At 41.0% G+C, this 13599-nt stretch overlaps 1 protein-coding gene across 2 annotated transcripts in view; it reads right to left on the bottom strand.

Annotated features, from left to right (window-relative positions):
- The window catches only part of PPEF1 (protein phosphatase with EF-hand domain 1), a 96464-nt gene that overhangs the window by 45580 nt on the left and 37285 nt on the right, over positions 1–13599 (bottom strand). For both annotated transcript variants that reach the window (XM_032389601.1, XM_032389602.1), the window contains exons 5-6: positions 11945–12059; positions 8271–8317 (exon numbers count right to left, since the gene is read on the bottom strand). In XM_032389601.1, coding sequence (XP_032245492.1) covers positions 8271–8317; positions 11945–12059 — 162 coding nt within the window. The remainder of the gene's footprint in view (positions 1–8270; positions 8318–11944; positions 12060–13599) is intronic.

Here is a 13599-nt window from a genome sequence, read left to right as displayed (position 1 = left end):
CTCCCTGCTCAGCAGGGAGTCTGCTTCTCCCTCTGACCCTCCCCCCTCCCATGTGCTCTCTCTCTCTCAAATAAATAAATAAATAAAATCTTAAAAAAGGAAAGAAAAGATGCGTAGCTTTAAATGCCTTCATTATTAAAGCTTAAAGAAGATGCACATGAAAGACTATTCATCTCAGGAAATTAGAAACAGAACAATAAAGTCAATCAAATAAAGATAAAAGCTGAAATTAGTGAAATAGAAAGCAAATAAAAAAGAAAAAATACATAAATCTAAAAGATGATTCTTTGAGAGAACGAATAAAATTGATAAACTCATCATGAGCCTGATTAAGGATAAGTAAAAAAAGAGAGAATTAAAAAATATGTAACGGGGCACCTGGGTGGCTCGTCAGTTGGCGTCTGCCTTTGGCTCAGGTCATGATCCTGGGGGCTTGGGATCGAGCCCTGAGTTGGGCTCCCTACTCAGCAAGGAGTCTGCTTGTCCCTCTCCCACCTGCTCATTCTCTCTCTCTCTCTCAAATAAATAAATAAAATCTTTAAAAAAAAATGTAAGATTGAGGTGCCTGGCTGGCTCATCAATAGAGCATGTGACTCTTGATCTCGGGGTTGTGAGTTTGAGCCCCATGTTGGGTATAGAGATTACTTAAAAATAAAATCTTTTTAAAAATATGTAAGATTAAAGAGTAGGAAAAAAGATGTAGAGAACTAGATAAAAGAGTTACATACATGTAAACAATATAATATCGACATCTATGGCAATGTACTTTTATAGTCTAGAGAAATGGAGGATTTCCCTGAAAATAAGAAACTATGAGAACTGAGAACTGATTCAAAAGAAGTAGAAAACTTGAACAGTACATCTCCCTGTGGCTTTAAGGCAGAGCTCTATCTCAATTTTCAAGAGCAAATAGTTTTAATGTTTTTTTTTTAAAGAATTTATTTATTTATTTGACACACAGAGAGAGAGAGAGACAGCGAGAGAGGGAACACAAGCAGGGGGAGTGGGAGAGGGAGAAGCAGGCTTCCCGCGGAGCAGGGAGCCTGATGCGGGACTCGATTCCAGGACCCTGGGATCATGACCTGAGCCAAAGGCAGATGCTTAATGACTGAGCCACCCAGGTGCCCCAGTTTTAATGTTATTTAAACCAATGATTCCTATCCTTGGTTATACATCGGAATCATGTGGGGGGCTTTTAAAAGTCCCTAGGTGTCCATCAGAGTCTCTGAGAGTATGGCTCACGTATCAGTAATTTTTTTTTTTTTTTAAAGATTTAATTTATTTATTTGACACAGAGAGAGAGAGAGAGAGGAATCACAAGTAGGCAGAGTGGCAGGGAACAGCAGAGGGAGAAGCAGGCTCCCCGCTGAGCAAGGAGCCTGATGTGGGACTCGATCCCAGGACCCTGGGATCATGACCTGAGCCGAAGGCAGACGCTTAACGACTGAGCCACCCAGGTGCCCCGTATCAGTAATTTTTTTTTTCCAATTCCTTAGGTGTTTACAATGTCAAGTTTGAGAACCAGGGCCTTTAATTATTCCAAACCATAGAAAAGGATGAAAATCTTTTCAATTCACTTCATGAAACCAGCATAACCTTAATATCAAAATACAAGAAAAGCATTCAGTGGTTTAAAATTATATTTATTATATTTGGATAGTAAACATGTTTTCCACTGTGATGACAAATTTGCTCGTATTAGAACTTCTCATCTCCAGTTAAACCAGACTCTGTAGGTATTTCACCTCTACCACGGGCAAAGAATAATGAATTCCTTTAGTCAAATCTAATTTTAAGCCCACAAGAGTAATGGTCACCTAGGCCATCCACCTTATATGGCACCCTTAACATCCAGTGAGTTCTAACCTTTTCAAAAAATTACACATGTTGTCAAAAGACTAAGATTTGTGATAATGAAGCTCATTCGATAGAATATGTCACAGTCTCTGAAAGTGATTCTAAAAGGAGTCTTAAATGTCTACTGAACTCTTGTACACATTAAGCCTCTCAGAACAGCCACTTCAAAGAAGGCAAGACTTATTTGAATATATCAGATCTGTCCTGTTGGTTCAGGATTAGTCATATTACTTTATACAGTATGAGTTCAAATAAATTTTTGTCTTAGAATAATAAGGAAAGTAGAAAACAGATAAGAAGATGAGGAGCTAAGTGTCCTTGTACCTAAAGTCTCTAGGATACTTAGGTTTCTGGCTAATGAGATTTGACTGGGTTTCCTTCAAAAAAGCAAAAACTTTTGCTATAACCCATCCTTCACTCAGTTCCAGTAAACCAAACTCTCTGGCTTGTTTTGCAGCTGATATACAACAAACCATCTATGACATGGAAATGATGTTGACAAATATAGAAAACCCAGGGTAACTACAACTCTGAACAGCATTCAGATGACCTGAAGGGGAAAGAATAGCAGACCACAATTAATTCACTTGAATAGAGAAAAAACAAGATGTTTCCCTATATTCTCACCTATTTTCTACTGAAGTATTTTATGATAATCATCTAGATGTTATGCCATTTTTTTGCACTTTTTCCCAAGGCACATCAAACAATAACCTCTGGACCACAGCTCCACATGATTTTAATTTTTATTTCTTTTGCAAACCCTGTTTTAGAGACCTCTTCTTCTGATTGCAACATACCGTCTTAATCTCCAAAGAAAAAGAATTGACTACTGCGGCAGTGTGCAGCATATCAGCGATAGAGAAAAAAGAAAATATTTAATGACCTTCTCAAGTGGAAAATCATGGGGATGGAGGGTGGGGGATGGTAGGGAAGAGAGAAAGAAAAGGAAAACAAGGTGGCATGGCTTCCAATGGACAGCATCAGTGTGACACCCACAGGGTTAAGAGTTAATTAGCTTCTCTCTGTCCGTGTGCACCTCTTTTTCAGCTTCAGGAGGTCTCCACTCAGAGCATCAATTTAACAAACCAGTTTGCCAATACGTGATCTAAACTTTCAAGCTTTCCATTCAACGAGGAAAAAAATGTCTTGTAATTTTAGCAAGGCTCATTGAGGCTCTGAATGAAGTATTTCACAATGGTCATTCTAATTAAGCAAAAGTGGCTGATTAAAATTAACCTTTTCAGAAAATAAAATCTAAAAATATAACTTAACTAATACTATGTAAATTGCTTCACTTGATGGTATTTGAAGCCATATAATGCTGAGATGCCCTTTTAGCAAAGGTCTGTCATGGTTAACAATGAGGAAAGCATTCTTTTCAAACCCAAATAGGATGGTAGCTGAAAATGTCTAGCTTAGTCTTAAGGTGCTAAATGCTACAATTTGTAAGGACAACCAAATATGAAAGGAACCAAAATCTCAACATAAATAATCAAAAGCAATCACTGGTATGAATCCCATTATTTATTACAGGGCACCGCAAAAAGTGTGTGAGAATAAAATCTTTTCCGATCCTCCAAAACGTTCTTTCATGATTTAGGCACTTACTAAATGACTAAAATTCTTTGAACGGGTTGTCTTAAATGTCACCTCCTCCAGGAAGTCTCCCATGAGGTGAGGTACCCCTCCAACATGCTACCTTGGAGACTTGTGCTTATCCTTAGCATTAATATGTCCCACCCTGACCTGTCTTGTCTTTTTACTAGTTGACCTTCCCCACTAAACTGTGATGTCTCTGGGGCTGAAAACTGCATCTTCGTCATACTGTCTTGCCAATCCTTAGCAGAGCACCTCATTCATAACGGGTTTAATAAATACATGTGAAATGAAGAAAGTTCATATTCATCTTTGTATCTTCACAGTTTTCATATAGTGCCTTGAACACTGGAAGGACCAGATAAAAGTGTATTAAATGAATAAATTTGTGGACAGACTCACTTTTGTATATGATTGGTTATAAGGATTTGAGTCTTGAACCAAGCCAACCATTTGGATGAAAACAGTAGCATGGCAAAGCATCTCAGGGACCCTCCACTGTAACTCTCCCTCTCAGGCTATGCCTTTGATTGGCCTTGGGCCAGCCCCAGTCCTGACAAGGAAGAAATGGCCCAGCGAATTACCCACTGAAAGATGAATATCAATTTTGCCTTAATTCAAGGCCTGGGGGTTTCCTGGTTTCTCTTTTGGGTTGACTGAGAGGAATCAGTCAGAGCATAATATAAACTTTAGTGATTTACAGCTCCAAAGATCTCCAACACTAGTTTGCCAAACTATTCCCTACAATTCAAGTTCAATCAGAATGTGAATAAAATGCATGGTGAAAAATTAAATGAGAAAAAATAAAACAAACATCAGATGATAATTTTACTAAACAAATCATAATAAAATAAGGGTAAGTGAAAGCACGGCCACTAGCTGCTTCTAAGTAGGAGGTGGAGAGCGCGAGGCTTACGCTGAGGCGCCTCAGTCCTGTGTGCTGCTGAGGATGAACCAGAGGAAAGGGCCACACACAGGGCATTCCACATAATCGGGAATCAAAACCACACTGTTGATGCACTGAGTTTTGCAGTGAGCATCATCTGCCATCACAGAAACCCTACCATTTCCTGAAGCAATTGAGAGATGGCTTAGGTCATAGTTGACACCTGCTGTCAATCCCGTGTGAGGCCACAGAGAGAAATCCAGCACTCCCCCTTTTCCTGCTTTGTTCGTAAGATGTGCTTTCTTTCCCCCTCATCTACTTTCCTGGCCCATTATGCTTCTCTCAACTAATCTTTTTTTTTTTCTCTCTCATGTTCTTTTGTCCTCCTATACCTAAGACCCAATAATGATACTCACTCATACTGTAAGTACTGCTAAGATGAAATCTCCAGATCACTGAAGCTTACTCCTTTAAAAGCTAAAATGCGTTTTTAAATTACTTTAACCATTTTACTTAAGGGTTTTGAAAATGCGCTATTTGTTCTCTCTACTTCTTAACCGAGTATGCACCACAGCCCTTGACACTTTCTTGACCCTGCAAGGCTTGTCGATCTAAGCATCCTCTCAGGTACTTCTGAGAAATATAGAACCCTCTCCCCTGTACACATTTCCTATCTCACACTTAGAGGTCTAGATCTCCTCTGTCAGTAGGAGCTTTACTTTTCATCGTTGTCCTCGTTTCTCACTTCTGCCTTTCCCCTCCCACTCCCTCATTTGCTGGGGTGGGGAGCAGGCAGGCCTCCTTATAGCAAGAATGTATCAGATAGGATTTTACTGAGATGATGTTCACTGGTCTTTGAGTAAGGGCCTGGGGTCCATCCTGTGAGGAAAGTTCACTGGATTTGTGACAGCGATTTCAAGAACTTAGAGACCCTTTCTCCTTAATTGTGTCGGTTTGGGACCACAGAGGAGAGCCAAGTGAAGATAAGTACACGGGAGTCCGCCCCCTGGGTAGGGGGCTGTCACTGCCCTTTGTATTCCGGTACAAACATTGTTTCCTGAACAGTGTGTGTATCTGGTTTCAGGCTGCACTGTCCCCTTGCCTCCTACATTCCTTATTTAAACTTCAGATAAAAAGTGAAACAGAAAAAGGCAAAATGCTGACTTTTGCGAGTGAGGTCATCATGTGAAGGAGCTTACTCAGACATGCCCGCGTGACTGCCCTTTCCTCTCGGGGCCTGCAACTCCGGACCCTCACTGCCTTCGCTGCCCCTAAGCTGAGTGGCTCGCCATCATCACGGGCCCACCAGGCCCTTCTCCCCTCTCAGACTCCATCAACGACAGCACCTTCTCAGCTTCTGACAGTGGAACCTTGCTGTTCTTAGTGGCTCCTCCCTCAGTTTCCCCTTTCAAACCAGGCAATTTCAAGATCCTGTGGCGCATGGTTTATCCCACATCTGAGATGCATTTTAGCTGCTTCTCGCTCACGCCTGTTAAAACTTGAATTCATATTTTCCAAACATCCCTCTCACCTCCCTCTCCCCAAATCCCTCCCAAATGAGAGTGCCCTACTCTTCCACTGCTGGACTCTCAGTCTCCACTTCTGGAACACTGTCATTGGTTAACTCTCAAAATACCTCTTGCTTTCATGTGAACGCTATATTTTCACCTTTCGTTCTTTTTATGGTACTCCTTACCACCCACCTCCTCCTGTTCAGTCTTTACGTTAGCACTTTCCAGTTTCATATGTTCCATACCGCTCTGCCGACAGAGTTAAAGGAACATGTTGTAATTCTCTTTTCTCATCTGTCTACTCCCAAGTCCTTTCCCTGATCACATCTTAATCTCTTCAACTACCTCTCAAGAAATTTGCATTTCTAAATGCCTCAGAAGTCATTTTTCCCATCTCATTTACTCAACTATTTTCCCTTTTATGTATCTCCCCAAACCTCTAAAAACGTAATCGCTGGATTTTCTCTTGTGGTTGTTCCCCACATCCTCCTGCCCTCTCTTTCTTCCTCCAATTGTCACTGTCAACGGTAGCAGGATTGAACTTCTGAACATTTAATATGCCCCATGAACTGAGTTAAACAAATCTCATTCCCCAAACTGTGTAACTCCTTAGTGTCCTCTCACCAGTCCATTCTCCCACCACTCCCACAGCTTTCCAATTTGGCCAGTAGAATCCCCATTTCATGGTAAATAAACTCTCTTCTGCCTTCAACTCATCCAGAAGACTTCCCTCTTGAAATCTGGGCCCCCCCCCCCCAAGAAGGCTGATGGACTCCTCACATGCTCCTCAGAGCCACTAAAAGACCAACATTTTGCCAGCCTTGGCTAAAAGCCCCTCCTCCTTTCCAGCCCATGACCTCTGACTAGCCTTCCTTCCCCTGCTCCTCACCTCACAGTCCTGTGGCCAACTCACTTAACACACTTGCTTTCCACATCCTCAACCCCCTCATCTCCAATATTCTCTTTCACTCTGTTCAGCCACCCACCTTCTAGACTCCAACGTGGACACACTCATCTCCTAGGACTCTTCCCCGAATAACTTCCCACCCTTCCTGCTTCCCAAGGCCCTTGCCCCAACCTGTCTGCTCCCTTGCTCAGAAAGCATGCCAGTCCTGCCGTCCTCCCATTTCTCCTAGTTGACTGGCCCATCCTGACTTCTCTTCCTTCCCTGCCCAGCTTGGATTCTGGGCTTGATCTCAGGAATTGCTCTTTTGCTAGCACCGTCAGCTCCCTACCAGAAAAACTTCGGCTGGACTTCCTGGCACCAACCTAACTTCCTGGGCAGCCTCCTACTTCCTCTGCTCCGGTTCTCTGGCTACCAGGCTCTGGATCCTTGCTTAGGTCTCCTGCAGTCTCCACTGAATGTCCTAAGTGCCAGCTCCATTCATCCACTCCTGGTTTGGCCCACTCCATTCCCTTCTAAGCTTCCACTCCAAATGAATGAAATTAAAACCTCGCATTTCTGTTATAATTTATTACCTTAAAAAATGCTTTTGGATATTCATTATTTTATCCATAAGACAGCCTTTTGTGGGGTGGAACCTCAAGAATATTACAGCCAAAAAATAAAAAATTGAATTTCATGGAGGTTACGTGGCTTACTTAAGCTCTCACAGTCTCCAAAGAGTAGAAATGATTGGCCATCATAATAATCAGAATATATTTTCTTTCAACCACCGGAGACACCTATGCTCTGCCCAATTATTCAATATGCTAGCCGTGGGGACTGACACAGGGATCAACAAGAGACATAAAGGGATGAAGGCAGAGGTCACCTCAGGATCAGTTGTCCCAGAAGCAAATATTCAGGTTGTCACTGCTGGCTCAGAGAGAGAAATGAATCCCATTGTAGAGATGCAGAGAAACCCCATGCCAGTCACGCTGCTCTGTGCCCTCTGTGTGGGCCCCCACAACCGAAACCCAACAAATGGAGAGGAGTCACAGCGCTGAGCTCAGCGATGGTGAATCAGGGTAGGGAAGAGAGCAATTTGGAACATCCTAAGTGGGGCACTCCCTTCATACATAATGAGCGTGCTTTCCAAGAGAAGACTGGTATGTGACATGCTCACTCCTGAACAAAATAAAAACAAACCAGATTGCTCCCCTCCCCATTCTGTGCCATCTAGACATTTACAATGTGATAAAGACCATAAATATAATCAGGTGCAAATCCCACTGGATATATAGATAACCGTAATATCAAAGACCCAGATTAAATTTTTTTAAAGATTGTTTTGGTGAAATATGTGTTACAAAGACAAAAGATATCCTTCTATAAATATTTCGGCTTCCTAGAAAAAAACTGTTACATACATCTGTATTTGTCCATATCCCTAGTAAAACTAATGTTGTTATTATCTGCCCTAGGACTGCCTCCCCCAACAAAAATGCCACTATTTAGCAAAATAATTATTTACCTTATAGAAGATCAAAAAAAGATCATCCAGTTTCCCATGCAAATCACCTGGAGTGCAAACGAAAAATCACTATTCAGTAGGAAACAAGAAAATGCCGATTTCATTACAGAATTTTGAAACTGAAATGCTGCCAATATACTCTAAGTATTCTCAGGGCATTGGGGTTTTACCCTATGATGGTATTAATGCAACAATTTGTTTTCATAGCTCTCTTCTTGTCCCCTTTCCTATGGGAGACAGCGTCTGATGTTATAATTACCTGTCCGCTCCTGCCATTTCCGCGGTGCTTAGCTTCCTCTATGCCAAGCACTGCATTAAGGGTTTACATGAATTATCCTGTTCAATCCTTACAACAGCTCTGTCAGATGGGTATTATTTTCATCATTCTGAGGTTACAAAGGAGGTTCAGAGTAGTTAACTGATGCAAAATTACCCAGCTACCAAGTATCAGAGCTGGAATTCAAACCCAACTTTATCTCACTCCAAACTCAAGCTCTTAGCAATTACTCGGTACTGTTTACACTGTAATCTGCAGGAGAGCTGCAATAGTATCTGTCAGTTGGCATTAAATCCCCAGTGCCTCTCATAGTACCCGGTACATAATAAGCAATCAATAAATACACTTAATTGCTAAACGCACAGCTTTTTAAAAGCTATGTATTTAAAGCCATGTATTAGAGAATATGCTCCAGCAATAGCATCTAAAATTTAAAAATTGTGAGTTGACATTCTTTTGATGAGACAGTTATAGGAAATAAAAATGAAAGCATGGCTTTATAAAACTCAGCTAACTAAGGGAAACCATATAAACATAGGAAGCCATTAATTAAAAATTAAGAGTGACTATAGTAGTCAAAAGCCCTATTTGGTAAATATTTCTAGGTAAAATATCTTTCATAGGCTCTGATCATTAATTTTTATTCTTTGCATCCAACTTGATTACCAAATAGAGTTTAATATAGAAATACCTTTCCTCGGTTTGCTTGAAATCCCACAACCAAAATTAACCAAATATATGCAACAGTAGACTCCGATTATAATGAGAATAATAAAATAAAAGTCCTACATCACCAGCACTTATTTATAAAACAACTATAATATTAAGAGCATATTAATGCTGTTGTATACTTAAATCTCATTGCTTTCCTATGATCTTACTCCAAATCTAAGGAAATAAAAATGGAAGGACTTCTTACTTATCAATTAAATATATATTTTAAATTATTTTATTTTCCTCAGGGTGACTTGTCTTTCAAAGATTTGGGAGACAAAATTGTTGCAGCTGGCATACTAAAAAATGAATTGGTTTCAGCATATTAGGAATTGAGCTATATAAGTATTTTTAACTTCTAGTTGGACAGCAATAGATAAAACTTGATGTATCACAGAAAGACAGCCACAGAGAGATATTTCCACTGCAAACAAAAACATGAGTGCAGAATTGGTTATCTTTTATAACATAACTAGAGACCAAAACACCTTCTATATTGCTTGAGTGTTGAGAACTATGCAGCATGTTGAGATGTTCATGTAAAAAAATGCATCTGGAAATTAAAATAATTTCATCACACTTTCTCTCCCTCTCCTAGTACTGTCTTAAACAGATGTTTTTGAAAATACAGCCCCAATTTTGAATTTTAAATGATGACCAAATTTATCTAAGTTTAATGGGGCTACAAAGACCAAAAATAATAATTGCTAAGCTAAGGGAAAGTACAGGCCTTGGCTTTTCCCTCTAGCCATGGTGCTTCATGGAAAAATGTCTGCAAATAAATGCCCAAGAGGTGGAGATCTTTAAGTGAATGAACTGTCCAATCAATCCATTCCCTAGTCTTTGTCTCATGAGGGAAAATGACACATCAGTCAGAGAGATGCGTGATGGAAGTTGGGATAGCAGACATGGGGCCAGCCCTAACCTGGGATGCAAAGGACCTGATTTTTGATTCTGACCCTACCACTAACTAGCTGAGTGAGCCTGGGGGCAGGGGGGTGGGGGAGAGTCACTACAGAGAAATGCAGGGAAGGATAGGTGCCTGGCTGGCTCAGTCAGTGGAGCATGTGACTCTTGATCCTGGGGTTGTACGTTTGAGTCCCACGTTGGGTGTAGAGGTTATTTAAAAAATAAAATCTTGGGGCGCCTGGGTGGCTCAGTTGGCTAAGCGACTGCCTTCGGCTCAGGTCATGATCCTGGAGTCCCAGGATCGAGTCCTGCATCGGGCTCCCTGCTCAGCAGGGTGTCTGCTTCTCCCTCTGACCCTCCCCCCTCTCATGCTGTCTCTCTCTATCTCATTCTCTCTCTCAAATAAATAAATAAAATCTTTAAAAAAATAAATAAAAAATAAAATATTTAGAAAAAAGAAAGAAAGGAAGGAAGAAGGAAAGGGAGGAAGGAATGTAGGGAAGGCAATACACTTTCCTTTTCCTCTCTGGGCCTCAATTTCATCTGCAAGAACAAGTGAGAGACTAGTCCCAGTAAGAACCATTCGGTTCTTACACTGTGTGATGCCAGAACTCCCTTGCCCTCTATATTCACGTCTTCTTCTAGATCCTTTTACCCAAAGAGAAATCTACAATGGCAACTGCAGGTATACTGGAAACATGTGGGAGCAGATCTCACTCTCTGGCTTTTTATATACACTCTGATAGCATAACTAGCCCTGGCTCCATGGATTCCGTGGGTGGGCACGGCTCCCTGAGCTTCATGACCCCCAAGTCTTAATCTCTGTGCAAAGTAAGAGCTGGTGAGGCCTTGAATAAAAGGCCCCCACTGCTGAGCTGCATCATCTGTCAGGCAGAGGTGCGTCGGCCCGACTGGGCTGGAATCAGGGAAGATGCTTCAGCAGCTCGAGTCCGGGCCTGTAGCATGTACTGCTGCCATGAAGTCCCCACCACCACTATCAGGCGCTAGCAATGCAAACGGTTTGACTAGATTATCAAATCCACTTCTACCTGCCAGCGGAAAAGAAACACAGGCTAAAAATTGATTTGGAAAATAACAATGACTGTTTTGTAACCTAAAGGCCTAATCAGAAGTTAAGGGAGTTGCTGTTCCTTCCACGCACCCCATTCTCAGACAGTTGCAAGCCTGCTGAGCACCAGCTGTGTTGAATTTCAATGTGTACTGTTTCTTGAAGCAATATCCTGCCAGGCTGGCCTATACGATAACAAAATCTCAAGTCTTGTTATTTAGAAGAACAAGGAACAGATTTCTGGGACATTCCCACTCTTCTAAAAGCTGCAGCGACCAGTTGGAAAAATCTAAAAGAGCAGCCAAGGTCAGAGAAGAGTTTAATGTCCACCCGGCCTTGGGCTTTTGGTCTCCCAGCATAAAGGGCATGCGGAGGCGCACCTAGCAAAAGTAACATGGAACGAAGATAATGAGAGCTAGACGGAGGGCAAAGAAGGCTCATTCCACCCATGGGTGGTTTTCCGTATTAAAATGCCGCCTGCCTTTATAAAAAGCTATGAGTTCTTTAATTTCTCACATAATTAATTCCTGCCAGCTGGTATGCAAAACAAAGACAAGATGGGGAACAGTATTATCAGGATAGATAACTCTATATTAACACTTTTCCCTTAATACAGTCCAATTTGCACAGTTTTCGCATTAAGCAAACGATGTAGAACCAAGACGCTCCTAAATATTAATTTGGCAGCTCCGCTCTGAAACTTACCACAGATTGTTAACTCTTTGGAGGGAGAAGTTTTTACGTGAGTGAAGTTCGGCATTTGCTTCAGGACTCTCCTTGTTTCAAAGAGCACCTCTAAGACATAATGAGCATGAAGTATCTGTGAGGGCGGAGCAGAGGAAATATATATAATGAACTGGCAAGAAAGGCATGACGACGTAGAAAGCTATAACAGGGGAGCATATGAGCCCATTTCAGGAAGCTGTATTGCAGGATAATCTCTACATGAGTCTCAAATAGATTATTCTGGCACTGTGTCTGGCATACAGTAAGCCCTCACTAGAGATTTGTAAATGGAACGAATGAATGGTTCCTAGGACATTTATACTTTCCTGTTCTTAACTGACATCACCCATTCACAGAACGTTTCTGATTATTCTCGGTCCGTAGAGCCCAAGAGAAGTGTCAGGGGGAAAAAAGAGACTCCCTTGCCCCAGGGAAACAGGCAGACAGAAATAAATAAATAAAAGAGAAGGAAGGACGGGAGAAAGAGAGAGAAGGAGAGAGCGACTGTGGAAGTGGGGCTGCCTTGCATTTGTTTGGGACATCCTGCCACCTGGGATGGCAACCAGGTGGTGGCGCTGGGTTCACAGATCTCACACAAGGCAGCCGGAGCAGCCCCAAGGAACCCCTGAGCCAAGAATCCCAGGTGGCTCAATGCTGGGTGCACAGACATGAGAGTATACAGAATAGCAAGCGCATTTATATACTAATCTAAATATAAAACATATTCCAAACCCAAATAAACCATTTGCGTTGCCTCCTATTATGACTATTTATCCAGTTGCCCTCCTCCAGTTACAGTGTTGATGACATCATTGTTTTGGACAGATTTACTCCGCTTTCTCTGCTGGGCTTTTGTTTGTTTGTTTTAAATCCAGTGTGTTATTCTCCCTTTTTTAAAAATTATAAAATATTCCAAATACATAATCCCCGAAGTAATATAGCCGACACAAATTTAACAGATGCTAACACCACTTCATGGGGCAGGACTGTTTGCACCACTTGAAATGGGGCTGGCCGAAATCGAGATGTGCTGTGAGTACAAAATACACACTGGTTTTCAAAGACTCAGTGTATGAAAAAGTAAAAAAGTAAAATGTCTCATTAAAAACTTTTAACTTGAGAACATATTAAAATGATAATAATTTCATCTGTTGGATTAAATAAAGTATTAAAATTATTTTCACCTTTTTTACATTTTTAAAAGTTTATTTATTTTAGTAATCTTTACACCCAATGTGTTTTTAATTTTTTAATGTGACTACTAGAACATTTTTAATTATGTATGTGGCCCAGATTATATCTCTAGTGGACACCACTGGTTTAAATGATTAAAGGCTGAGAGGGGTCATTTCTACATATTGTTCAGATACTGCTTTGGTTATGGGTTTTGGAACAGATGGAATCCTTTGCTCCTTTGGAACAATCTTGTCTCATGGTGTCTTAAAATGTTTATTTGCACATAGCTATTAAAATGACAAAACTATTTCCTATCCCATACCCCAAAAACATGATTTAAGTTTAGAGAATTTTCATGATTAAATATACTTTTTTTTTTTTTAAGAGAGAGCGAGAGCAGGGGGAGGGGCAGAGGGAAAGGGAGAGAGAGAATCTTTTTTTTTTTTTAATTAACATAT

This window comes from Phoca vitulina, unplaced genomic scaffold (genome assembly GCF_004348235.1).
Source record: "Phoca vitulina isolate PV1807 unplaced genomic scaffold, GSC_HSeal_1.0 scaffold55, whole genome shotgun sequence".
In the NCBI taxonomy this organism is placed as follows: Eukaryota; Metazoa; Chordata; class Mammalia; order Carnivora; family Phocidae; genus Phoca; species Phoca vitulina.
This window is presented reverse-complemented; position numbering and strand designations above follow the sequence as displayed.